Genomic DNA, 26452 nt, shown 5'->3' with positions numbered 1-26452 from the left:
TGCAGGGTAGCACTAACTGAGGATATCACAAATGAATATCTTAGCAGTTGATAATCATCTCACCTTCACGCCTCGGGGCCCAGGATAACCAATGGGTCCTTGAGGGCCAGCAGGGCCCTGGGGAAATAGATGTTTGGTGAGAATTTGTTGCACACACACACACACACACACACACACACACAATTACAGTACACACATTACACCCACAGTGCTAATGTTATCTACATTAATGCAAAATGTTGTATGCAAATGCATCTCAACTAGGACAAAGGGAGGGGAAGGAAACCTAGAAAAGCGTAAATAAATTCAGAAAAGAACAAATGCAAGCTCCAAAAGTAAGAGAAGAGGAGAAAGAAATAAAACTTACCAAGTGTCCTTTCTCTCCAGGAGGCCCCTCCTTTCCAGGGTGACCCTGTGAATTATTAAGAGAAATATTATTGCATCTCATTTCAGGATAATTACCACCATAAATACTACAACACCCCCTTTAACTGAGGGATTAAGTTGTAAAACTATGAGAGGACGTATCAAACTGGAAAATTGGAATAAGGGTCTTTAGAGTTCAATCTCATTTGGGATTTTTATCCTTAATGCACAGTATTATAGAGGCACTACCAGCTATTACTGCACTCTAAAAGCCAAGACTGCCGTTTTGGGACTTCACAATACATTACACACATACTGTACATGCATGTGCGCAAAAACACAATGCAGAAGACACAAAAACACACATCTAATATGGATGTCCGGAAAAAAGAAAAAGAAAAAAAAATGGTTGGAGGGAAATTGATTGCTTTCACATGAGACAAAGGAGCTCTGCAAAGCCTCTGATGGGTTTTTAGTTACGTGAGAGAGGTTGGAGAAGGAGATAGATACTAGATAGAGACAGAAATGAGGGGCAGGGATGGAGCATTGAGAGAGAGAGAATATTGCGGTTGATGGAAGATGCAACAAATGGATGAATATAAAAAAGCGTAGAGTGTATAAACGGCGGAGAGCTATTTCTACTCCAAAAGGACTAAAAAGCCATTAAAGTACCAGGGGACTTTGTACAGTGTTCGCTCTCCTCTATCTCTCTTTCCTCTCTTTCACCAAATCCCTTGTTTTTCCCATCATCTCTGTGTGTCTTTTTCTTTCACCACAGTTATTCATATTTCACAGCCTCTCTTGTCTCTGTCTCTCTTAGGTGCCACCTGGTGCCTTCTAAGGCACATCTGCCATTAGTGCAGGTGTCTTCTATGCTGTCTGTGCAAAGATTGGGAAAAACAGTGTTTGCATGTATATGGCTATGTGTGGGCGGGTTGTTCCACTGTTACACAGCTGTGGTAATGTGTTGTATCACGCATATGTTTCAGCAAAATAATTATCTCAGTGTGATTTGAATGTGTGTTTAAGTGTTTCTTAAACATTAAATGTTCATGTACTGCTTTAAAAATTGTGTTTCTCACAGTTATGCCAATTATAATTGGCAAATTATAAAGAAAAGACAGAGAGGCAGAAAGAGAAAAGCTGTTTTAATTGAATATATTTCTATGGATGTGTGATATATAAACTCACCGGTGGACCATCAGCTCCGGGCATTCCTGGCAAGCCTGGTTTTCCAGTAGGACCCTAGATAGAAGACAAGACAAGATGTTAGGGCAAACAAGACACCACAAAGTAAGACACACACATAGCAATCGAAGGTTATAGGCGTCATAAAAGTCTGTAAAAACAAGGCTAAGAGTCTTCACCCATGCTTGCAACTCTGCGAGGCTATACTTGGGCAAAGTGGTGTTTTAAGCTAAATGCTAACATCAGCTGACAATGTTAGCATAACATTTGCTAATTAACACTAAACACAAAGTACAGATGAGGCTGAAGGTCATGAACCAAAGTATTGGACAAATTTTAACCTTGTGATCATTATTACATGTTATTACAATTCATCCTGGGGGGGGGGGGGGGGGGGGGGGGCTGAATGTTCAGTGTAAAAACAGTGTAGAAACAATGGTTTCTCGAATAGATTTAGTGATGCACCAACCCCTAGATTGTCAGACTGCTTACAAAGTCCATTTTTATTATTAAATCGTCCAGATCATCCTGTAAGTCTGTGTTTTTAGGACTAAAGATCAGCCTGGGCTACTGATTACCTCTTTGAGCCTACATTTTCAAATAAATGATCTTGTATCTATTCTGTATTCTGTTCTATTTTGCTTCATCAAATACCACAGCCTTCCAATATTTTATTTATAATCAGGAGAAACAGAATACCACACATTTTTCATTCTCGAATTCCAACTGTTCAATAATAAACAGAATACCCTCCTTATAAGCTGGCAAATGTGATTTAGCTGAAATTGGATTAAAATGTATCAGGATTAAAATCTATCTGTATTGTCTACTAGGCACTATTTGGTCCTGTGTTGGGGAGGGGGACGCGTTTGCATAATAGTGTGATAAGCATTTGGAACTGAATAAGATAGCAACTTGGCTTTCAGCTCATGCAAATGAATGAGACAATTTCCTGCTATTTTATATATTTTAGGTCTGTTTATTAACATTTTATGAAGCTGGCAGTTTTTTTTCCAGTGGAGTTGCAGAAATGGCATGTTTCATAATATGTTATTGTTATTACGTGATCATGTGATATCTTACCTTCTCTCCTGGAGGTCCAATGGCTCCTTGGGGTCCTGCAAGTCCCTGTGGAGAGAAAACAAAATGCTCAGAACATTTTATTTGATGGATGAGAGAAAAATATTTTGTCAGACAGCCTGTTCATCACTGACCTGGGCACCTGGGTTGCCTTGCTGTCCAGGAGGTCCTGGCTCTCCTTGAGGTCCCTGAAAAAGAATTAAGCTAATTTTAGAAATCTCATTATAAATGCAAAGATTGATTACTTTATTTATTTGAGTAAAATGTCCCATGTGAGGGTAAGAGTGATTTGTTGCTCCATATGGTCCATTAAAAGTGAAATGTTGCTCTGAACAGATTTAAATTAGAAGCTGTCCAACAGCGCATCACTGCATAATTACCTTCTTATACCTAAACACGGCAAAAACGTTTAGACAAATAGCACAATTTCTCAAGGTAGAAGCCACACACACATACGCAGTACACATTCTCACACCTATTTCCCTACTGAAAGAAACTGCTGAACCACAAACACAAAACACTTTCCCTCTCAGATAACTGGCAATCGATTATGTTGCCCCAGTCCAAGAGTGTGGGAAAGCTGTTGATCTTCCATCTCTACCTAGTTGGAACATTCCCAACAGAGCGGACAAGCTGCTCCAGCCAGGTATTCTCTCATTATCGCCAGGTGCTACCAGAAATTGACCTGGAATAATACAACTGGCCATGGCGGACTGCTCAAATGGATCTAAACACAGCCAGCTTATTCTTCATTATCTGCTAAGTATCTTCTTATTGCACTGGTGTGTGTGTGAGCATAAGAGAGAGAGAGAGAGAGGGCTCATGAGGCAATATCGATTATTTGAGGACAAAATAAAGAGAAAGAGACGAAAATGGTGCATTTCTAGACTCTGTGACAGTTGTGTGTGTTTTGTTTTTTGTTTTTTATCTGGGAAATGGAGAATGTCCGATACTGAATATACACATTTAATCAATTCCAGCTTCACTTACTATGTTTCCTTTGGGTCCAGAGTGGCCATCCATTCCAGTAACGCCCTACAGCAGATGAGATGAACACAACGTTTAGCACATATAAGGACATGCCAACAAATCTGTAATACACTGAAAAAGTTTGTATTTTGGTTGTTAAAGCTCAATCTTAGCTATAGACAAATTTAAAAAGGTGTGTGTAAACCACACCTTGGCTTTTGCATCTCCATTGTATGAATTTGATTGTATGATTTGTTGTATTTGGGATCTCTACATCCTGCACTGGGATATCAGTTCAAAATAAGCCACTTGATTGATGCGCACTGTCCGTGTTAAATTAAATCTGCTGAAGCAATATAAACATTAGGTTTAAGCCTTGCTCCGTTGTAGCCATTTGTCTGAAATACTGAAGTTAAACTCAATAACATATGCTACTCTTTGTGTATGCTGTCTGCAATATATTGAATTTTCTATTTCCCTGTGGGTGTTGTTTGCAGTGTCTTGTGTTCTTGTTGCCTATGAGATGGTAAAAAAAAATGGATTCTGCTCTCTAAACAGTAAATCTATTGTAACAGCATGGATATGAAAAGGTGAGAGGAGGGGGCTCACAGGGGGTCCAGGAGGTCCCTGAGGTCCTTTTGGTCCCAGCAAACCACGGGGCCCCTAGGAAAAAAGAAGGAAAATGAGATTGAAAATGCTATCACACCTGTGAAAGGATTGATGAATTATTAAACATGTTCAGCTAAATCAAGTTTCAAAATTATACTTCTGGAAACAACCTGACTTCCCAAATGTCCTTGAGGATATTCTACAGAGTCTGATTGTGAGAGAAAGCTGAAACCCCTTCTTTTTTTTCTTTACTACACATTAATTCCCCACAGCTATGCCTATCAAACAATGCTTTGAATTTCTGTGCTTTGCCTCCCAGCTACAGTTACCTAACGAGACGTACTGTTCTGGCAGTGTGAATTCAAACCAATGTAGCACACCCTGGTGGACAAAATAAGTCATAACAGCAGATTTCAAGGGCTTTCTGATGGTTTCTCCTCTCTTTCTCCCCATCCGTGGGGAATATCTTGCCTGGGAGAGTGGGAGGCTATTATAACAAGCTTGATGTGAACTGCCTGCATTTCTCACCTCTAAAGATTCTCTTGTACAGATGAAGCACTAGCAAAGCCTGTTCAGCACACACTTTCCAGGAAAGAAAATCTCCAATTATATGAATATGAACAGTGGCTGCAAATGATATATGATATCATCAGACTATTTGATTGTTCGCTAACACAGTGACATGATGAGAGTGGGCCCTGAGCTCTCGCACAATCTCCCAGCGTAAGACTGGATGCTAATACATGTGATCACTCACTGGTTCACCAGGAAGTCCCCTGGGTCCGATTTCTCCATCATCTCCCTGGGAAAGAGAGAGAACGGGTCAGAATGTAGGACAGAGAGTGAATGATAATGGAGGCGAAAGTGAGGATGTGTGTGTTACGAGGATCATTAGATAATGGGAGGGAAAGAAAAAGCAGGGGAAGAGGGAATCACGTTGCATCAGCTGTCGTAATGGGGGAGATTAGAGGCAGATAAAAGGTGTACAGAGATAAAAAATATATATATATATTAAGAAAAGAAAATGAAGAGAGCAAGTGAAAATTTGGGTGCTGACAAAAAGGTGAGTTTGGTGAGAGAAGTAATTTCTGCAGTTCACAGATGAGACACAGGCATAGACCTTCTATTTCTTTAGTCCTATCAACCCTCTTAGGCTAATAGAACCAAAAGAAAATTAAGGAAAAAGCAGAAAAAGAGAGGTGTGAAATCGTAATTCTTACCCTCTCTCCATCCTCTCCAGGACCGCCAGGAGGTCCAGAGGGTCCAGGTTCACCCTATAACAACAAACATTTAGATTAACAGTGAACAGTGGCACACATCAAAACAAATACACACACTTGCACAAACACACTTTTCATAGCCTCATAAAACAACTTACTCTGTGTCCTTTTTCACCAGGAAGTCCAGCCAGACCATCAAAACCTCTGTCTCCCTGAAGAGTAAAGAAAAAACAAGTTGCATACCTCTTGTACAGGCTTCAAAAACACACTTTAAAACGGGGATTATGAAATATGGTGCATTGAATTGCATTATGAATATGGTAGACAAGGTACCTTGGGTCCAGACTGTCCTGGCATGCCCCTGGCACCGTCAGATCCAGAGCGACCCTGTAAAAATTGCAACAGTTACATCAGTAGGATCACTGCAAATGTATTATGAAGACTAGAATATGCCTGGCTTTTAATTCAGCGCTCCAAAATCTAAATAAACTATGCTGTATGAGTATCAGAAAGTAATGTGTTGCATGCTTTGCTGTTCTCAACTCGGTTTGTGTCACGCTTACCCTTCTGCCAGGCTTCCCAGAGGGTCCAGGGGAACCCAAAGGTCCACGTGGTCCCTGAAACAAAAATACTTATATTAAACTCAGTGGCATTTCTTTATTTTTCTTGTTTTCCATCTTGGAGATATCACACTGAAACAAGGACAGTTGCATATTACTACTGTCATACTACAACAGTTTAACAATATACACATTTGTTAAAGTTAACAAGTTTTCAAATGGGGCTTGCTTGGATTTAGTTGTTTCTGTTAATCAGAAATAGATTTTGAAAACAAAATTTTGCATTTTCTTTTACCTGAGGACCTGCCTCTCCACCCTCTCCCTTCAGTCCTGATACACCAGGAGGACCCTGAGAAGAAAAAGAAAAGAAGATTCAATAGACACAAAACCAAAACCAATAAATAGTTTTCAACTCAGCTATAAACTGTTTGCATATTTATTTTGTGTACAAATAACAAGTACAAGTTATAACAAATAACTGCTGATCCAATTGTATACATAAAATTTCTATTCATTTTGAGTCTGTTTGCCGTCAGGTGATTTGAAATACATACCAGAGGGCCGGATCTGCCAGTCAAACCCATTGGACCTGTAGGGCCGCGCATAGCCAGCTGAACACAAGAGGGAAAAGATTAGCGATAAGATAATAAGTTAATAAGGTAAAGATAAACATGGATTTAGCCACTAAGCATGCATGTCTCTGTGTGCTGTAAGTGTATTTGTATCTGTTCATCTGTTCTATGTTTGAATTTGTATATGAATTATGCATGCTTTGTGAGCAACACGCAGGGTAGTACAATGTAACATTAAAAATAACAATGATAATAATAGCAATACTGTGAAATAGTATGAGTACCAATGATGTATGTAAAGGGCAAAAAAACACAATAAACATATTATAATATAATATTCTAGCAGGAAAGACTGTGGCAAATAAAAACATCTAATCTAACAAAATAAGAAAAATGAAGACATATTTCAACAGGAGCAAGTTTGGATAATGGAGAAAAATACATGCATAATTAAATACAGTATAATATTGACTACTGCAGTCTGATGTGTTTGTGTGTGAACTGTTACCCTAGCCTGCTGCATGATGGCTTGCATTTGGGCCTCCTGTGCTGATACAGCAGGTCCCTTCTGTCCAGAGTCACCTCCAGAGCTGAATCTGAACTATGGAGGGAATGACAGATTGGTGAGACTTCGCTCCAGTAACGATGATACCAGCACACAGCAGGCACTAGCAAAATACAAAGGTTATAGCTGAGAAAAATGTGGAATGACTGAAGTTCTTGCAGCAAAATAAATAATTTAGTTTAAATACAAACATCTATTCCTAACAATGTCTTCAATATTTTTTTAATACAGTGTTCCAATCTTGAAACTATGCAACAGATGTTGAGCTAAGCATCAGCCTCCAGCTGCCAAACCAGCACCATCAAAGGCCGCCTCTGCAGGCCATGAGCTTCGAATTCTACTGGCATCTGGTGGTGATAAGCCGGCATTGCACCACAGGTGAATATCCAGGCTTGTGGTGCAGCACAGGTTTGTTTGGGCCAGGGTTCTTGGGTTGGGTTACATAGCATGGCCCTCAGGAGGCTGACTGTCAGTTGGTTTACAGATGCACAGCAACACAACAGCAAAATGCTGTGCAGGATTTCACCATCACAGAAACATTGTTACCAAGAGGCAAAATGCAAACAGTTGCTTCAGAACATCAAGGCTGACTCAGATCTACTGCAGCTCACCCACCGTAAACTGCATTTCTCCAGAGCACCAGCTTTTTACAACTATTGTGCAAAGCCCATAGTTCACTCTTCAGTCTAAATTTCTGCTGAGTTTGATTAAGGCTTGGCCCTTTGCTATCTTAGTCACAATCAAATGCAGTTATTTCATTTTTTTTCCTGCCTGCCAATTTGTGAAGTCATTGATTCTTTCTCTCTTCATCATTTTTGCGCTTTTTTCCCTCTCCAATATCAAATATTCATTTCTTTACTGACATCCCTTTGCATCATCAAGCCTCGAACAAAATGTTCTGCTACATTGAATTGTTGATTAGATGATGAGAAAAACACTGAGAAACTAACTCATGGTAGAACAAACTGTCCAAAGAAAAGAAAGAAAAGATGCATCACTGGTGGATGAATGTGGGCAATCTAAGCAAAAGCATAGAGTAAAGATTTGCCATTTAACACTGTCATGTTGATTCCATAATTGCAACACAGAGCCAAAGAGTCCTCTGGTGAAACAACAATGCATGTTTCTCATTAGGCATGGAGCTCAAGGATCAAATTTCAAGTTGTGCTTTCTGCAAGTGGATACACCAGAACGCCTCGAGTTCCTGTCCAGACAGAGCTTGCCACATGGCTCACCCAGACAGCTCTGTGGACCCCTGAAACCACAACTTCACATCTGTACAACTAATCAGGTCCAACAGCAGCAGTTTCAGACATCTTCCAAGTACAAGGAAAATAAAGTACAAAAGGTAGACAGCGTAGGAAGTCGTTAGCATGACTATGTAACTGTCGCAGTCGACTCATTGGACGCAGCTGAAGCTACAGAAAGAACCAACAGCATGGCTTTACTTCCTATCTAAAGCTAGGCGACTTCCTGAAACACGATACAGATGCCATACGCGCGATAGGATAGCTTAAATTTTGGCTAACAAAAGTGGAATAAGCTAAATCTATGTAGGTAGAGAAAGTCCTATAATGTGTAGATTATTTGGAATTTATGGTCAAAACAACTGAGAGTGAGCACCACAGGTGATAGAGGTGGGGGCTATTTCACTTATTCAACAAACCACAAGGGGTTGCTCAAGCACAGATTTACACTACAAAATGTTTGTAAGGGACAGGTTCATTAAAAATGGTTTCAAAGGAAACCCTCTACATTCCACTACACTGTGTAATGTCGTGGCATGTCAGAGTTGTTGATAAAACAGAGGAAGATACATCATACTTTATGCTACTACTTTAAACAAAGCTAAAGAAGGATATAGAGCCACATGGAAAATGTTTTGGCACATTAGGTGGGATTAACATGAAAACAGACAGCGTTTCCTATTTTGCTAAGTTTAAGTCTTTTTTTGACAGCTGTAATTTACTTACAGGCAACATCAGAACAGTTCCAGGGGGTCCTGGCAGACCATCAGCACCAGGAAGACCAGGACGACCCGGAGGACCCTTAGACAGAAAATAACACAAACATGAGTACATGCACACAGACAGAAATGTGGTTATTTTCTGTATTTTTAAAGCTTTGAAAATTTGTGTCACATATACAATTTATACTCACCCTCTCTCCAGAATCTCCAGAACTGCCTGGTGGGCCAGAAGAACCCGGGGGTCCGGGGAGGCCCTATTTTAAGCAAAAAATCTCATTTTACACACATCATACATACATAATGCAACACAAGGGAACAGGCATATTTGCTCTTCTAAAAGTTCTCGCCTTTATCTTGCAAAGTGGTCACACATGGGAGAAAGGAATGCATGAGGCAATATGGGACAGCTTGTTGAGTTGTAAATCCTTTGTGAGGCGCTCTTTATTTGTCTATAGCTCAATGCTTGAATGGCTGGCCTCTGTGGGACTCCATCTGCAGGGTGTCAAGAGCAACTGTGTCTGAAAAATCTTCCTAGATAAATAATTTAGTTCTTCAACATCTGGGCAAGTCTATATTTCTTCAGGGGAACTGTTTTGGCCACTCCCTTTGCATTAGGTATCAGGCAGCCAGGGATTTTCACAGCACTAAAACTAGCATTTTCCTATCCAGAGGACATAGCATAAACAGACTAGAAGAGTGGGTGACATAAACCATTATCAGATTTTATTTATCAACAGAGATTACAAAGAATAATGCCAGTGATCAAGAGGCACAGAGGGAAAGGGAGAAATGAAATAGAAAGTTAAGAGAGAGAGAGTGACAGAATATGAGACAGATTGACTTACTGTTGGCCCTTCAGGCCCAGGCGGACCCTCCACTAACATTCCCTGAAACACACAAGCACAGAAATCATCAGATACCACAAGAATTCCCACAACTATCTCATGGCCTCATTCATAAGGACTTGTCTGTAAGCAGCAATCTCACAGTGCACAGATGCACTCACAAGCATAGTCTGCGTCCATTAATGCAGAGCTGTGGATAAAGGAGTTGTGTGTACATGCATACATGTCCCAACACAACTGTCTATCTCAAAGTCTTTGCTAAATCAATGTACATTCTTGCCTGTCATTTCAGTTATGCTCACAATTAATCCATGGAGAACAGGAGGGTAAATGACTGCAAAGACACAGAGGCAAAGCTGCCCTGAGGGTTTCTCCTACCTAGACAAGCTGAGGGAAAAACTCATCAAACTGAAGTGATAATTAATGTTCACACTGGTAGGCCTGATCTCTGATCATGCATGAAACATGAAACGCACATGTCTGTGCTTTAAAATATTCAATGATTGTGTCTTCTGGAATTATACGTACACTTACTTATAGAGTATTTCTAACATATACTGGACACGCAAAGGCAGCAAGCCATCTCAGTTTAGTGTGGCCTCACAAGCATCTGACTTACAGGCGCATTGTTGCAGCTCTGCGGCTACAGAGATATTGCTTTGTTTGTTTGCTCTTTTCATGTCCTGCTTTGTTATGAGGACAGAAACAAACACATTATCCAAACTTATTTAATTTATGTGATCTCAGGATTTTTTTAATTAACCCCCCGACTGCACCCACTGAGCATTGTCATCATAAAATTACTGCAATTGGTCATTGACACTCCCCAGGTTATGCCTATGTGTGTGTGTGTGTGTGTGTGTGTGTGTGTGTGTGTGTGTGATGGGAAAGGGGCTAGACCAGGGGATAAAAGTGTGTATGTGTTCATGTTTGTGTGTAACAACATGTCTCAGCTTTCTGTATGTTTACAAGAGACACGACACACTGGGCAGTGATGTGTGCTTGAACATGCGCACGCACACACACACACACACACACACACACACGCTCAAACGGTCATCTAATAAGTGGACACACACTCCTTTCTGCTCTCATGTATAAACATGAAGACACTCAGTCACAGAGGCATGTATACTTACTGGAGCTCAGTGACATTTGTTTGAAGTGAAACAGCTGTAGCTGTATTAGAGATATAAATTCCCTCTGTGTCTGATGTACTTTTGCAAGCATACAAATGGAGTCATCCTCATTTTCACGATGTTACCTGTATATATACACGAGTGTCTGAATCAGGGTTGGATGTATTCCACCTGTTTGTATTTTAAAAATGGTTTTTGGCAGAGATGCAGGAAAAGTCTTCCTTACTCCCTTTTGTTCTCCTTGCATTCCTTCCCTCCCTCCATCTCCCCCTGTGTTTACACACTACCCACACTGTGTTTAGAGATTATTGACAATCCCTGCATGGCCGTTCTCCAAATGTTTATGCTGTAGTCCTGATGACCAGCCAGCAGCGAGGCCAGGCCCAGGGATACTGAGAAAGGTCTGTTAGGCCCTAATGAGTGTGTTTGGCCTCAGGATTTTCATTCAGAGGTGAGGGGTGGATTGTGTTTAGATGTGGATAATTCATATGTACTCGCAAGTATAAACATCCATGCATACATCCATGTGCACACAAGCACACGCAGCCTACATCTGTTGCTCAAGTATGTTGTTCAAATAGTGATACTCACAGGCTCAATAACAGCAGGCTCTCCCTTCTGTCCCTTCTCGCCGCGAGCTCCATTGATCTACACACCAAACACACAGAAACAAACATAATCAGCCCCCCTCCTCTTCATCACCCTCATCATGCTATCCTCCTCATCTTCAAGATCATGTCTTTGCCAATATGTCCCTCCATTATTTTTCACCTGTTCGTAATCATCAACGGTCTTAGCAGGCAGCAATTTGTCGTTATAATCCAGGTCTGTATAGGCGTCATAGACATCGGTATAGTCGGTTATGTGCTCTTCCTTGAACCCATCCAGATCCCAGTCCTCCTCCCCTTCCACGCCCGTTCCGGTGGCGATGGAGCCCCCTGCTCCGGTGCCAGCACTGGCCGATCCACCTCCAGTGGTGGAAGATCCTCCCAAAGAGACAGAGCCACCTCCTGCGGACACAGAACCACCTCCTGCGGACACAGAACCACCTCCGGCAGACCCGCCCCCAATAGTGACAGTAGAACTGCTGCTGCTGCTGCCGCCTCCACCGCCACTGACATGAACTGTACTGCTGCTGCTGCCGCCGCCGCCGCCGCCACCTCCACCACTGGTGTGCACAGTGCTGCTGCTGCTACTGCCTCCTCCACCACCAATGTGAACTGTACTGCTGCTGCTGCTGCCACCGCCTCCACCAGTGGTGTAATGGCTGTCCACATCATAATCATATCCATCGTCATACTTGTCGAAGGAAGTTCCTACCTATAAAAACACAGATATAGTTATAAATATTGATGTCAATCATTCAAAGGATTGTTAAACACTCTATGTAATGAACATGCAAGTTGTGTTTCTTGCATTCTTCAAAAGCAAAAAGTTATAAATTGTTTGATCCATAAAATGTCAGAAAATAATGGAAAAGCCCTTGTTGACGTCTTTAAATGTCTTGTTTTGCCCGACCAACTGCCCAAAACTCAAAGTGTGAGAGAGTTCACTATCAAATCTTTAGAAGATGAAACTTGAAAAATGATTTTAACGATAAATCCATCATCAAAATATGTGCAGATTTATTTTCTGTCAATTGACTTATTTTCTATGAAAGCATTTATTCCTTCATGATGGCTTTTTGAAAATACATCATGCACATTGGCTTTGCTTCCCCCATGTGGATTGGTGGATTATAACATGACGAAGGGTGCAAAGAAGCCCCTGCTTATGTTTCCCACACATCACAGCAGGTAGGCCTTGCATAGAGTATATGGCAAAGTAAAGAATACGATTTAAAAACAGCTCATCAATACACCTATTAGCCCTTCACGTCACACAAGCAATAATTAAGTGAGGATGTCAGTGTGATTAATGTCAACCTACAGATGTCTTATTGCTGGAGATGGTAATTGACGTTCCTCCTCCACTGGTGACGACCGTCCTTCTGGTCCCTGCATCCAAGTCAATCTTTCCCCCTGCTCCCAGATCTAGATCACCCCCGGTGCCAATGCTGGTGATGGTGACACGTCGAGAGGTGTCCCCATCAGGTGATGCTGTGGACTCGTCGTAGTAAGTCTCGTAGTTACCGTAGCCGTCGTAGCTGTCGTAAGGGCTGGTCTCCTCTCCGTAGGCGTCTCCCCCGCCAGTGGCAGTACCTGAAGAGCTCGCTGAGGAGCTGCTGGATGAGGAGGAGGAGATGGAGGTCAAGACTTTGCCGCCAGTGCTGTCAGAACCGCCCTTCAAAATTTCCTCCACTGTGGTCACCACGCTGTCTCCATCAGCCTGTAAGGCAGAGAGGATATTGTTAATGGTCACCTTGGTGCATTTTAAACAATATGATTGTAATTACATGAATACATTACATGAATTTGTGGCAAAACTTGTATTGGTAGACTACCTTGACTTCTTTTGCGGCTGTCTCAGTATCAGGTGTCAAATCATGAGGCTTGTCATCCCCGTCCTCATAGTAAGGGTACTCATAATAGTAGCTGTCCTCCTCTGTGTTCTAAAGGAGAGAAACATTACACCGACACTGAGAGAAAGAAAAACTATCAATTATTAAAAACATGATTTTTAAATATGATCCACTGCTCTGTTGCTGCTGGCTCTGGCTGATATGTGTGCGACAGACTGGCCATCGATCAGAAGCACACAAGAATGCCTTCTACTTGCGGAAACCTCATGCTGTATCTCCCTGTGTTACGACTGAACGATAAATTACTTCTCCACTGCTTACTTAATGAACCTGTCTCCCATCTTTAGAAAAAAAAACAGGTCAAATTTTTGTGTACCTTTCAGGCATACTGACAGGCCCCAGGGGAAGGAAAAGGTTAAGAGGAAGAGCTTCCTGTCTATCTTTTATCACTTCCCTGACACACCTTTACTTAGCATGCACACAGCGTATTGGTATTCAGTGCGGAAAACGGCACAGTGCAGGGGTGCAGGCTTAGGCAGGCACCACATCATTCCTGAACACTATTAACTAACTGCATAGCCTGATAACCCTGTTCTTCCCAGTCAGCACTTTCCTCTGGCAGAGTGCAGTTCTCTTGCATAAGCCAAGAGGCTCTTTTCAGCACAGGATCCAACCAAGATCTGATTTGAGTATTAGAGACAATTATGGATTAAGGGAAATGAACTTCCTTGAGTAAGGTCAGCCTTGAGAACACTTGGTGGTTCTCTTGCCTCTAGTAATGGGCAATGTAATGGCCTAGAGTTTACAAAGCGGCACTGTGAGTTAAGAAGAATATATTATAGTGATAAAACCTAAAGCCAAAGAGAAAAAAGGTCTTGTTACTCACATATTCATCTGTGTTGGGGTCCTGGTTCTGAGGCTGGTCGGGCACTGGCACTTCACAATCGGGGCTGTAGTGCTCACAGTAGTCATAGGCAGCACGATGGTCTGCTACAATCATTAGCTGCTGGATGTCTCCCTGGAAACCACAAGAAACAGGAAGTCACGAGACTGGACCCAGATACAAGTCATGCATGTAAATAAACAAGCAAACAACCAACAGTGACAGAGACAGCGGTCTCACACTCTGTGACCTGTGGGGAAAAATGAAAGAATATAAACAAATAAAGATGAGGGAAAACATCTGCGTGCAGCATTACCACATGCAGAACAGGCAGTCCTGAAACTAGGTCAAGCCAGGGGAATCTAAGGGTGACTAAATGATGAAGAACTTTGTCTGGGGTCCAAGAGTGCCGTTTCGCATCAGAGTTGAGCACCAGAGTGTGAGACAAAAAGCTTACAGCAAACAGAGCGGAGTTACAGGAGAACATGGAACAACTGACTTCATGTAGCTGCGGACGATGACACAAACAAACACACACAACCCCAGGCTCACATTCACACATACACACACACACACACAAAGCGCGTCTTTAACAAGTTGATTCTGAACAGCACAAATAAGCCTGGCCCCATATCTGAATGGGACATGAGTGATTTTGCCTTTGAGCTGATTGTGTAAGATGAATGGATCAACTTAGCATGTGGGACATGGAGAACATGAGCAGACCTGCAGTTACAGATAGCTGACCTGAGACATTTGACTTAAAGGAGTGCATATGCTGAGTCGTGGTGAAGGTGGGGGCGGAAGAGGAGAAGAAGTGAGAGGTTTAAAGAAAGGGAGTACTCAAAAAAACAGAGGAGATTGATAGAAAAAGAGCAAGAGAGAACAAGAGGGGAAAAGAAAAGGCACAGAAGGATCCCCAGGCTACATAGGGAGCTGGGTGTGTGTGTGTTTGCCACATGTTTCTGAACAGAATGCATATGGCACCGAAAGGCTGTACTGTATCTATCCAAACATGTCCTAATCACACTTCCAAATCCAGTGATGTCATTGCACATCAATCAAATACATTGTCAACTTAGCTGAAACAAATATATTTTCGGGGGGTATGAGAATCATGAAGCGACGCAACTATGGGAACGAACCGCCACAGAGGATGAAGTGTTTCTAATTATGTGCAATTGCCAAAAATCTGAAATCCCTCAACATGTCTTTCCAGCTTAAATTCTCCATGGGTAGCTCTCTTGTCTGACAAACATAAATGGATTGAATTTGTGGTGTAACCGGTGACAGTTCACTGAGGAGCACCAATCCCACCGCTACACTCGAACATACCACACAGAACTCCCTGTCTCGGATCCTTTAATAACCCTTGCAAAACACTCCACAAGATGATGTTTCATGCTCTGTCCTTGGCTTATGTTATCAGCCGGGTTTATGGTGGATGCAGGAAAACAAATCCCAATACTTCCTCCAAGACAGAGAGACTGCAGTAGCCATTACACAGCCCTCCCAGCTGTGAACTCGGATCTCCCAGGAAACTTTCAAATGGCTACCTCCGAGCCATTTGTCTAAAGTCGGGATCCGTAAGGCGCTTTGACTTTTAATGTCAACCTACAGATGTCTTATTTGTCAGTCTGTCTATCCTTTATCCTGGCAAGACCGTGTGTCACAGCTGCGTTGAAAGGGGATGATGGGAATTCAGTGTTTGAAATGAGGTCACATTCAATAAGGAATAAGCCCTACAACAAAACAGCCCTGCCGTCTGGAGCATTGCAACTGCTTTCCTATTCACATGCCATTCTTCTGCTTTCCTTTTTCTTTTCCCCTACACTCTTTTTCTCCATCTCCCAGAGCAGCCAAAGGAATGTCAGAGTAGATCCTGACCACAAGTGGTGTGATCCTAATTGTACCAAGATGAGATAATTAATCATACACCTAAGCATTAATGAGAACATCCTCGCAGCACAGAGTACACCGTGGCAGAATGAGTTTAATGATGTGTGACATGTACACAGAGAAAGAAAGAAGCCTGTGCATGCCTAGAAAGAAAAGTGTGCTGCTATAAGGATCTTATTGAGGCTGGAAAAGCTGATGGCTGCATTTGATTGTACTAACTCTACAGCCAAAGGCATGTGAGAGGGAAAAAAGGATGAGAAGAAGCTGGTTAGGGAATGTGGACCTGAGCTGAGCTGTGTTCAGTCTATAAAAAGGGAAGCCAGGCACCGAGCAGTGCACAAAACCAATTGCAGATGGATGGGCAAAATAAAAGTTGGAAACACACATTTTTCACTTAGAGGGGGGTTTTAGCAACTTAAATTTGCACTTAGATTAAGTCTGAAGAATGGCGAAAGAAAAAAGAATGGTCAAGACCAGTGCAGGAGACTCCTTAGTATGGGTGAGGCTCTAAAAACACTGGATCCTACATTTCCCACAATGCACCTTAATATCATCTCTTTATTAGACCCTCCCTGCATGGTAAACGTCTATCAATCTCACACCAGTTTGCACCACAAACTCTCTGTTATAGATTTGTAAACTCCAAGCCCAACATGAGATAACCCTAATGACATCATCATGACATCAGGGGGGGGTTCACAATTTTTTACACATAACTATATTTAATATTAGTAATAAATCATTATTTGGAAGTGCAAACGTTTTCTAATTTTGATCAGATAGTCTGTATTTGATCATTACAAAAAAATGCTTGCTCATTTCCTTTTCCTCCATCTTACACATAAATAATTTCTTTAATAAAAAAAGCATAAATTACATGCGTTCCCATGAAAACTGCACACCTTCACAGTAAAACTATTGTCAAAGTCTTTATCCACCGTGACAACCACTAAAGCTGGTTCTGATTTCCTTTCTTTGAGCCAGAGTTGCTCTTTTCACCACACGTCGCTCAACAGATTATGGTGCCAAATGTTATATAAGCTGCTGTTTTACAGATGTAGGGAAGCAGTAAATATTCCTATACTATACTCCAGCTGTATGCTAATGCCAATTTCTCATTTAGTATTCTGGCGCTGAATGGTCAACTCAGTCCAGCAGCCTATTAAAGCGAGAGATATTTATTCCATTACTGTATATGGAGGCTATCTCTCTAATTTTGATGACAGGAAACCGCACTGCAACTACTGTATGTGCAGAGTCAGGGATTTGGAGTTCGATAAGGGTGATTGGTTAACCTCAACACTTTAAAAGAACAGGAAATTGTAGCTTATTCTTCTCCTCAAAAGTCACATCAACAGAAGCTGATACGTGACACAAAAGCAAATTGATATGTGCCATATATAAATTGATTAATATACAGCAACACATGCAAACACAGGCACGCACGCACGCACTCACGCACGCACTCACGCACGTGTGCACGCACCACCAATCCCACACCCAAACAGAGCACAAAAAAAACCCCTGGAATTATACAATGACACCCAAACTCCTGGGGGAACCATAAAAGACATGCAATCATCTTTTCAATTTGAGAGGGGACAGTGACATTTTTCACACTGGAGCATCATGTGGCACATCAGAGTGGTGCTTAAGGCAGAATTTTCAGACAATAACAGGGCTGCCGCTGTCACCATCTCCCAGGACTCAGCTGAAATATGACTCTTCTCCTGTGGCTGTGAGCAACGGCTGTGCTCACTTCACATACTTCAAGTTAAAGAAACTGTTGAAGACAGTTTGCCTTCACACACAAAACATGCAGGTGAATCCAGGGCTGCAGCTTATAACTAGTTTATTGCAGCAGAACAAATCCAAACTGATCAATTTGACGTTAAAAAACTCTCAGATTCATCTATTCTTTCTGTGTTTTATTTACTTAAATGTCACATCAGCTTTTTGGCTTTCATTCCCGAACCTCACCCTGTTTGGCCCCCAGACGTTTCCCTGCTGGATGTTCTGGTTGCTTCCAGGTGGGGGCAGGAGAGTGCTCTAATGAGCATGAGGCCAAACATTTGTCTCCATCTGAACCTGACCCACAATCATGCAGGGTGGACTGAGTTCATTGTGTTCCCTCTGCTGAATAAAAATATATGGTGCATGGAATGGAAAGCAATATTGGTGCAGTTTCAAAATCATCACATCACAGCGGACAGCTAATGAATGGGGTTAATTATTGCTACACGAGCAGCTAAAATCAACTGCACACATATATGCTCTGTTCCTCTTTCTTATATACACACATACTTCAAGCGCCCAACAAAGGCTTATTTTGATTCGAGTAACGTCTTGAGGTGATGTCAGACGTCTCACACACCGCTAAGAGAAGAAAGAAGAAAAACTCAAGTCTAGTTTCTCATCACTTTTCTGGCCATATGTCAGCAAAGGAAAAAAAGGGTAGGAGGGCCCCACAGACCAGGATAAGACTCTGGGAGGTCCGAGCTCCGGCTGCATTTTAAGGCGAGCTACTTTCACAACATATTTACACAGTCACCCCTGAGCTCTGAGCCAGGCCTTGGTCCCACTGCCAGCCCACACCGGCACACTCACAGTCCCAGCGCCTGGGCATACTCCAACCTGACCACAAAAACCAAACAACACATTGCAGAGGTCAGCTCGCCGCGCAAGGGGCCATGAATCAGCATGGACACACACACACACACACACACGAAAATGTTCATGGACACACAATAAAGTAGATTCACATTGTCTTCATAGCTGTACATAAGTACATACATGCAGACATAAATATTCAGAAACACACACATACAAATGGCTACAGAGAAATTCCACTCCAACAGATTTACAGAATGAAAGCTTTACCAGACATCAAGTACATTTTCACCCGCACACACTTTCCCTTCTAGACTGTAGCTCAATCCCAACGCTCAGAGCAGCTGCCAAGAGCAACAGGCCTGTCTGCCACCCCACTTATCCACTACACAGCACCTTAACCCTCACCTCTTTGCCGTTGTCCTTTTTTTGGATCCCATCTAGGCCTCTCCCATCATTTCAACCCTCAGCTTCCCAGCCCCCATCACACTCCCTTCTGTATAAGATTTTAATTCCACGTCTCTAAGGACTACGGGCAGCCATATTCCTATTTCCCGTTCATTTGGGGTAGTGGAAACCAGAGCGTCTCGCCTCATCTTACAGACGTAGAATCTGAGTGTTTGACTTGGCCATTTGCTGAAATCTACATAAAAAGTGCTGAGGGCACACTTCAGGGCTTGCTGACACAGTAAAGGAATAACAGAGGGAATAAGGGGGCGAAAGACAAACATCTGACATGAGTTAAGGAAATTCTCTTAATTATCCGTGGTGGAAACTCCATCTTCCCTGGGGTTACTGAAGTCTACGTCCCATTCCTCAGCCTGAAATGTATAGAAGTAGTGTGCTCTGACAGTGAAACATGACATATACCTTGGACAAGATAATGCAGACACACGTGACTATAGCAATGCACACATCTGTATAGGGAAGGTGAACATTAGGATTGCATGCTTTGGGAAAACTTTTTGGGTGTTTTAAGGTATATTGTTGACTATAACACTACGCCATTCAAAAGTGACATTATGGTTACATTATCACACAGTGAAGTACACAGCGTTATGTTCCCTACTTGAATCATTATCATTCATCATCATGAGTGATGATTAATGCTTCAAAAAAGTATGTACCCAGATACATAAAACTGTCTGTCTAAATCCAGCTGGGATGGATTGCAGTTCACACATGGAGTCAGAATGCCTCTCAAATCAATCACAAATGCCACTTGATTTTATCTGCGGGAAAACTGCAGATCGACAGAAAAATCGTACACGTTTGCACTCAACAAACGTGTACTAATATAGTCTAATACAGCAGTCCTGAGGCCACAGTTGGTGGTGCTGTTGAATTGTATTGCATTATACTGACAGATGTTTCTATTGTTGTATCTCATTTATATACATGAGAGTAGGTTAAATTACACAAACACCTCTAACAGACCTATAGACCTAATAGACTGGTAACTGGGTGTAAGATGACTGAGGTGGATTCACTGTACCTTGCCACAGGTACGTACTTCCAGACCTTGTCTGAATTGCTTGCTGTATGTAAATGAACCACGTTTGGGTGGTTGAAAGTGTCTGACAATGCTGTTGAGGATTAATTTGTGGTCACACCTCTGAATAGGGCTTTAGTGACCTTATCTCAACACATCTTCAAAAATCTGCAACTCCATTTAGAAGACCACTTACATCACTTTTTAGAACTGTCCACTTGAGATCAGATCTACTATAGAAGATACATATTTAGTGCTTTGTGGAAACAGGGGCCTCATATTTCTGCACCAGACCAGTCATGAAGACCCAAGCAGGGCATCATATTTCCAGGTCTCCTCTAATGGGGCTCCATAAGAGAAGCCATTATCCACCACCCGAGGTAGACAGAGTCCTGTTTTATTACAGAGTCCAGGTGTAGCTTCTGTGAAAGGTGTGGAGACACTGATTCAAAAGCTGCATCAGTAAAACCAATTTTACTTAAATCAAATTCTGAATTTGGAAAAACTGCTGTAAATATGGAGAGTGGTGTCAACTTCTCTGCAGTCAGGAGTACCTTTACCTTAGATGACAGAAACATGTGAACTGTAAATAAGGGCTGCTGAGTGAATGGCAGGAAAACTGAAAACACGTCCTGAGGTAAAGATGAGGATGTGTAAAACTCATCATGCCATCACAATATTAACGAGCATCGAGCTCATGTGATGCATGTTTTTACTACTTTTTCCTGGCTCTGTTTGCACCATGGGAGCCCCAAAACTCGCTTCATTCTCCCTTGTTCAAGGCCTCCCAACCCTTTCCACTGCTCCTCTTACTCTTATCATATTAACTTCAACTCCCCCATTCATTCCATCTCTAATCCTTTGTTTCAATATATCCTGACCTCTTCTTCTCAAGCCTATCACGCTTTCTTACCTATCCTCCCCAGCTTATCACCCCCCCCCCCCACCCCTACCCACACACATGCACGTCTGGGACAGCCTATCAGCGGATACCAAGGAAACCTCTGGATGATGTCATGTGGTATGGCTGCCGTTCCAACACTGACATCAGTGGGGAGAGAGCTCCTCATTCTTTCCAGAGTATGACCCAAAGGTTTTGGCTCCACTACCCGAACCTACCGCTCCAGCTTCCCTACTCCTCCACACTCTCTCAATCCTGAACATCTTGTTTTCTCGACACCAAAATCTCCTTCTCATCTACTCTGCTACAACTCTCTAATACGCCAAATGTCTTCCTGTGACAAAAACAACACTATGTTCATACTGGACGAGGACGCTTTTGCGATGCTTTGGCTGCAGCAATGGAGGCCAGACAAGAACTGCTGTGTTTGCACCTCGGCTACTTCGATTCACTCGAGGTCCCCTGCGGATTACTTCTGAGTGAGGCCAAGTGGACTGTCTGTCCCGTTTGTGTTCCCTCAAACCAACCACAGTCATTTATTTCACCGAACGCTGCTTCGAACCAAGAGATGGGCATTAAATTATCTCTGGTTTTTCTTGGCACACTCATTGGGAAACAACAGCGAAAAACGGAAATCAGGAGACACATTCTCCAAATGGACTATGTCAGGCCCTACATTCTGAACAACAGAGATTAAAATACACTGAAAATACACACATGCTTTCAACATCCATAACCCAACATCAATGTCACTGAAAGTCGTTAGCTGGACCCTAATGACTGATTTCAACGTGTACATTACAGTCATTATGAAGGAGTAATCACTATTTTATTTGCAACAGATGAGCATTGATTACCAGGTAAAATACCTGTTTTTTTCTATAATTACCACCTTAATTACCTTCATAGTCTTTACTGGCACACGCTACAGTGCTTTCATGCAAGCTACTAAGAAAAAAAATAACATTATGGTACTTATAGAGGGCAGACGCTCGCTCTGTGACCACAATAACCATGTCAGAAACCAAACCACAAACCACCTCAGCATACAGTAAGTACTACTTGCCTCCTGACTGCTGTATGTAAAGAAACTCCTCTAAAGAGCTTTACAGGCAAAAGAAACCATTCACTGTAATTCAAAGTTGTGATAAATCAGATTATCTATCCGCGCCTTTGTATCTAAATATGTATTTGTTTGTTTTTCAATCCTTCTCAACATTGATTATCTCTTATAATGCATGGAAATCTACTGTGACTCCAAATGAAAACTTGGGGGAAATCAAAATGAATGCTGTCAAAAACAGCTCTCTCAAACTGACAGTTCAAAAGTGCTGCTGCTCGTTCTTGTAATTTCCCCTTTTACATGCTGTTTTTCTAAAGAGGCCGACTGGAAGTTGCAGGCTCTTGAGTCAACTGAATTAATTGGCCTGCCGGTGAAATCAAATTTTTTTTGTGTTTTTATGCTCAACACCTCTTGGTGGTAACTGACCCTGGAAAAAGTCAACACAGGATCAGACTAAACTACAGAGGGGAGAAGGGAGTAAGAGGAGGAAAGGGGAGCAGTCTGAGCATAATTTGGAAACTATGTGGCATATTTTCCATTTTCTGCACGCACTGGAGCCTGTCCTGTCTCCCAACTGGCAGACACACAGCAGGAGGGCTTTTAACATCTCTCTCAAAATATCTGTCTGTTCCCACGGTAACCATTGGACTGTTACCGCGGCCCTGATTGCGGTGTAAGATTTAAATTGTTCCTGTATCACCTCAATCTCATGATGAGTATGCTAGGGGCAATAATAAAAAATTACAGCAGAATTACAACTGTACCGGATAAATGCAGTCATCTCGTTGGCAACTGGAGGAATTAACTAATGGCCATTAGGCTTAGGGGACACATATAAGAACATACACCACAAACATCTGTATTCATGCCTCATTAAAGAGTTCAAGTGGACAACTTCACTAGAAATGTGTTGCACTTCCCTGCTTCACTCATACGCCACATCTAACACTCTTGTGGAAACAAATGCATACCTATACAGTACGGTACATTCAGTATGTCTTAGATATAGAAATCTGGCTTTGGTTGCAAGATTAATGATGAATGGTTTTTGAATGACGGCAAGAAGAAGTTTTAGTTTCATATCCCATCATATATCTATGTCCCCTATGGCTTGGCAGACCAACTTTAGGGATTGTGTGTGTGTGGGGGGGGTGATGTCATATTTCATTCTTTTTGTCTGTTCTTGCTGAGCAGCAGTAGGGTTAAAGGTCAGCTGGCTCAGCATCAGTCACATCAGTCAGCCTCTGTTACTAATTATTATTGAGGGCCTCAGCCTCACAGACTAATCCCCCTTTAAACAAGCACAACTCTGACGGGACAAAGACAACACTATTCCTTGTGCCTTGTGCCTCTCTGTGTTTGTTTGGTGCATGTCTGTGTATGTATGTGTGTGTGTGTCCCTCACAGGGGTCACGTTTAAGAGCTACAAATATCCACACAAAACCCTGTTTTAGGCACTATCCAAACTAATTGTGATTCTTCACACAAGGTAAAGCAAAGTAAAGTATTTCATGTTATAATGCACATCAGGTATCTCTGTGTGTTATAAACCCCAAAAGGCTTCCTGCCACTAGTAAGATTAGCATTAATCTTTCATCTCCAGCCACAAAGTGTTTATATACACAAAAAGAGGAGGAAGGAAGAAGTAAAACCCCCGTTTTAATAAGGAAAACCTGTCAACGCTTGTTAAAAACCTCTGTAAACAAAAATGTTGCAGCCAATTCAGACAAAGAATTCAGACATGAAACCACCAACAGAAATATGACAGTCTGACTTAAAAGTTTTAACTGCTTAGTAGCCACAATGTGACAAAACTTCAAAATAGCAACAACAGATGCAGAGTTGAACAGCAAGCAAATGCGGCACAGTTGGAAACCGAACAAAATTCAGGGACATGTTTTGGATGATGTGGAATATATGGCACCTTAAGTTAAATTTGATTTGCGATTGTGTGCATGTGTATGGGTGGCTGGCAGCGGTTGGGGGATCAGATGCTGGGGGCTCCACAAGCTAAATACACTCATCTATAGAGGATGTGGCCGTGACCACAATCCCCATCCCGTGCCATGACATGCAGAGAGATTGGGGATGACCATCATTTGCACCACAGCCACATGTGTCTGTACTGTAGTTAGAACGAAGAATCTCATTTGCTTTTATCTTATTTGCTTTTGGTCTTTAAATCAAACTCAAGTTGGCCTGAGTATCATCCACACAAAGGACCAGTGTGCAGACTTTAGCACAGCCTTGAAAATAGCATAAAATGGGAGATCCAAAATTGCATCCGTTGTCAAACCTATAAATCAATTCTCTCATCCCACACAGAATCGCAGATTTGCCAAATGGACACAGTTGAGTGCAATAATTTAATACATTATAGCGTAATACTATTAAAAACATGTAGATTAGGAGTTACAGTATAATGCCTACCTCAAAGACTTCTTCATCAAGTATTCTAGTTCCAAACACTATAATTCCCTTGGTATCGATGATGGGGTGGGGGCTTCGGAGCAGCTTCTGGGTGGTCTTCTTTTTACAGTCCAGAATGAGGGTGATGGTCTGCTTGTGCACACTGATGGCCACTCGATGCCATCTGAAAGGAGAGGTGAAGTTAATTCACACACTTACTGGGTTACATGCTGCCCACTTACACACTACTAACGCACTACTGAGAGCCCCTTTTGTGTTTGGCCTCTTGTTCAAATTCAAATATATCCCAGCAGAATTCTACACTGTGCCTGCAAGCAGAAGATTCACATTTGAGGACGCTGCAATCCGCATTAAGTGTGAGGGAAACAAATACGCAAACAAATACGTTGCAAAAGGGACACCTGGGCCAGGTGCTGCTCAGGAAACTAAACCACCGTCAAAGCCTAACACATCCACCTGGACTTTGATTAGAAGGGAAGATGCACACACAAACAGCAGAGTTTTATATGCGCTGTAGTGTGTACAAGTGTACTGTACAATTACGGTGAGAGATTGATGGATATTTGTCGGGTCGACAACAAGTGCACCTACTTTCCATCAGCTAGGTTGACTCCTCTGAAGAGGGGGTAGTCCTCAGGGCTGGGTTTGCCTGTGTGGTCCTCGTACAGGAACACAGGTGAGCGTCCCACTTCCAGTCCGAGCTGCTGGATGCCCTGTTCGTTGTACACAGACAACAGGAAGGACTGGCTGCCCTTCTTCGGCTTCACTGTGGCCAAGATGGAAAAGTCCTCCGGGAACACATCACCTGGCAGGACGGATGGCGGGTTGGACAGAGAGAGAAAAGTTTTGGAGAGTTATAAGTAGCAGTAACCATTCATCATCATACTGTAAGAGGAATGAAATACTATGTTTGTGTTCAGGATGTTGTAATCTTATTACTATTTTAGCAGACAGACTGTGCTCTTTGGTGTCAAGAGGGAGTATGAAAGGTATTATTGTTACGTATAATGGAAATAAATGTTACAAAAACAGACTGGAAGATTGAGATGGGCTTTGAGCACCGAAAGGAAACATCAGCGATTTGAGGAGCGCCCAAAATGTAACAGGATAGGATTAATCTGAAAGGGATGGCAGGCTGACTAGAAGCCGGTCAAAGGAAAAAACAAAAGTTAGAAGCAGAAGTGCAAAGTGGAGCATTTCCAGCGTAGCACAGGATGAGAGACATAATGACAAAAGCATGTGATCCTGGGAGACTTTCGTCGAACTATCCTTCAAACCCCTCCTCTCCACTTCTCTCTTCTCCCACAGCTGATCGATCTAACAGACACTGAGGCGCTCCAGCAGAGGGTTGGAGATGAGGAAATAGGAGTAAAAAAAATTTACAGGAAAAAAAGTTGAAGACACATAAGTATGGAAATGGAAATACCAATAATAATTAGGTATTTAAACACATAAAAGTTGCTGAAACAGACATAAAAAAGATTGAAAGTATTTGCCTCCATATGCATGGTTCTACTGTGCAGCCTCAACTATTTCCTCCATTTTGCTGAAGTGTGAGGCACATCTGCCAGACAGATTACCATAGTGGGGTGTTCTCAGGACCCCAGAAAGAGGGCGGCCTTTCAAACCAT

The 26452-nt window shown here is 42.2% G+C and overlaps 1 protein-coding gene across 5 annotated transcripts in view; it reads right to left on the bottom strand.

Moving 5' to 3' along the window:
- The window catches only part of col5a1 (procollagen, type V, alpha 1), a 71883-nt gene that overhangs the window by 23905 nt on the left and 21526 nt on the right, over positions 1–26452 (bottom strand). Inside the window, exons 3-28 of one of the 5 annotated variants that reach the window (XM_070925267.1) lie at positions 25413–25626; positions 24822–24984; positions 14430–14561; positions 13526–13633; positions 13012–13443; positions 12132–12402; positions 11854–12089; positions 11674–11730; positions 9944–9985; positions 9290–9352; positions 9103–9177; positions 7073–7165; positions 6547–6603; positions 6288–6341; positions 5996–6049; positions 5766–5819; positions 5591–5644; positions 5433–5486; positions 4970–5014; positions 4213–4266; positions 3625–3669; positions 2769–2822; positions 2638–2682; positions 1558–1611; positions 368–412; positions 64–117 (exon numbers count right to left, since the gene is read on the bottom strand). In XM_070925267.1, the coding sequence (XP_070781368.1) occupies positions 64–117; positions 368–412; positions 1558–1611; positions 2638–2682; positions 2769–2822; positions 3625–3669; positions 4213–4266; positions 4970–5014; positions 5433–5486; positions 5591–5644; positions 5766–5819; positions 5996–6049; positions 6288–6341; positions 6547–6603; positions 7073–7165; positions 9103–9177; positions 9290–9352; positions 9944–9985; positions 11674–11730; positions 11854–12089; positions 12132–12402; positions 13012–13443; positions 13526–13633; positions 14430–14561; positions 24822–24984; positions 25413–25626 (2609 nt within the window). Of the gene's footprint in view, positions 1–63; positions 118–367; positions 413–1557; positions 1612–2637; positions 2683–2768; positions 2823–3624; positions 3670–4212; positions 4267–4969; positions 5015–5432; positions 5487–5590; positions 5645–5765; positions 5820–5995; positions 6050–6287; positions 6342–6546; positions 6604–7072; positions 7166–9102; positions 9178–9289; positions 9353–9943; positions 9986–11673; positions 11731–11853; positions 12403–13011; positions 13444–13522; positions 13634–14429; positions 14562–24821; positions 24985–25412; positions 25627–26452 lie in introns of all 5 variants that reach the window. The other 4 variants (XM_070925266.1, XM_070925268.1, XM_070925265.1 and 1 more) reach the window with 4 other exon arrangements.

The sequence above is a fragment of the Enoplosus armatus genome, chromosome 18, assembly GCF_043641665.1.
Source record: "Enoplosus armatus isolate fEnoArm2 chromosome 18, fEnoArm2.hap1, whole genome shotgun sequence".
Classification (NCBI taxonomy): domain Eukaryota; kingdom Metazoa; phylum Chordata; class Actinopteri; order Centrarchiformes; family Enoplosidae; genus Enoplosus; species Enoplosus armatus.
The sequence above is the reverse complement of the archived record's forward strand: the minus strand, read 5'-3'. Positions and strand labels throughout refer to the sequence as shown.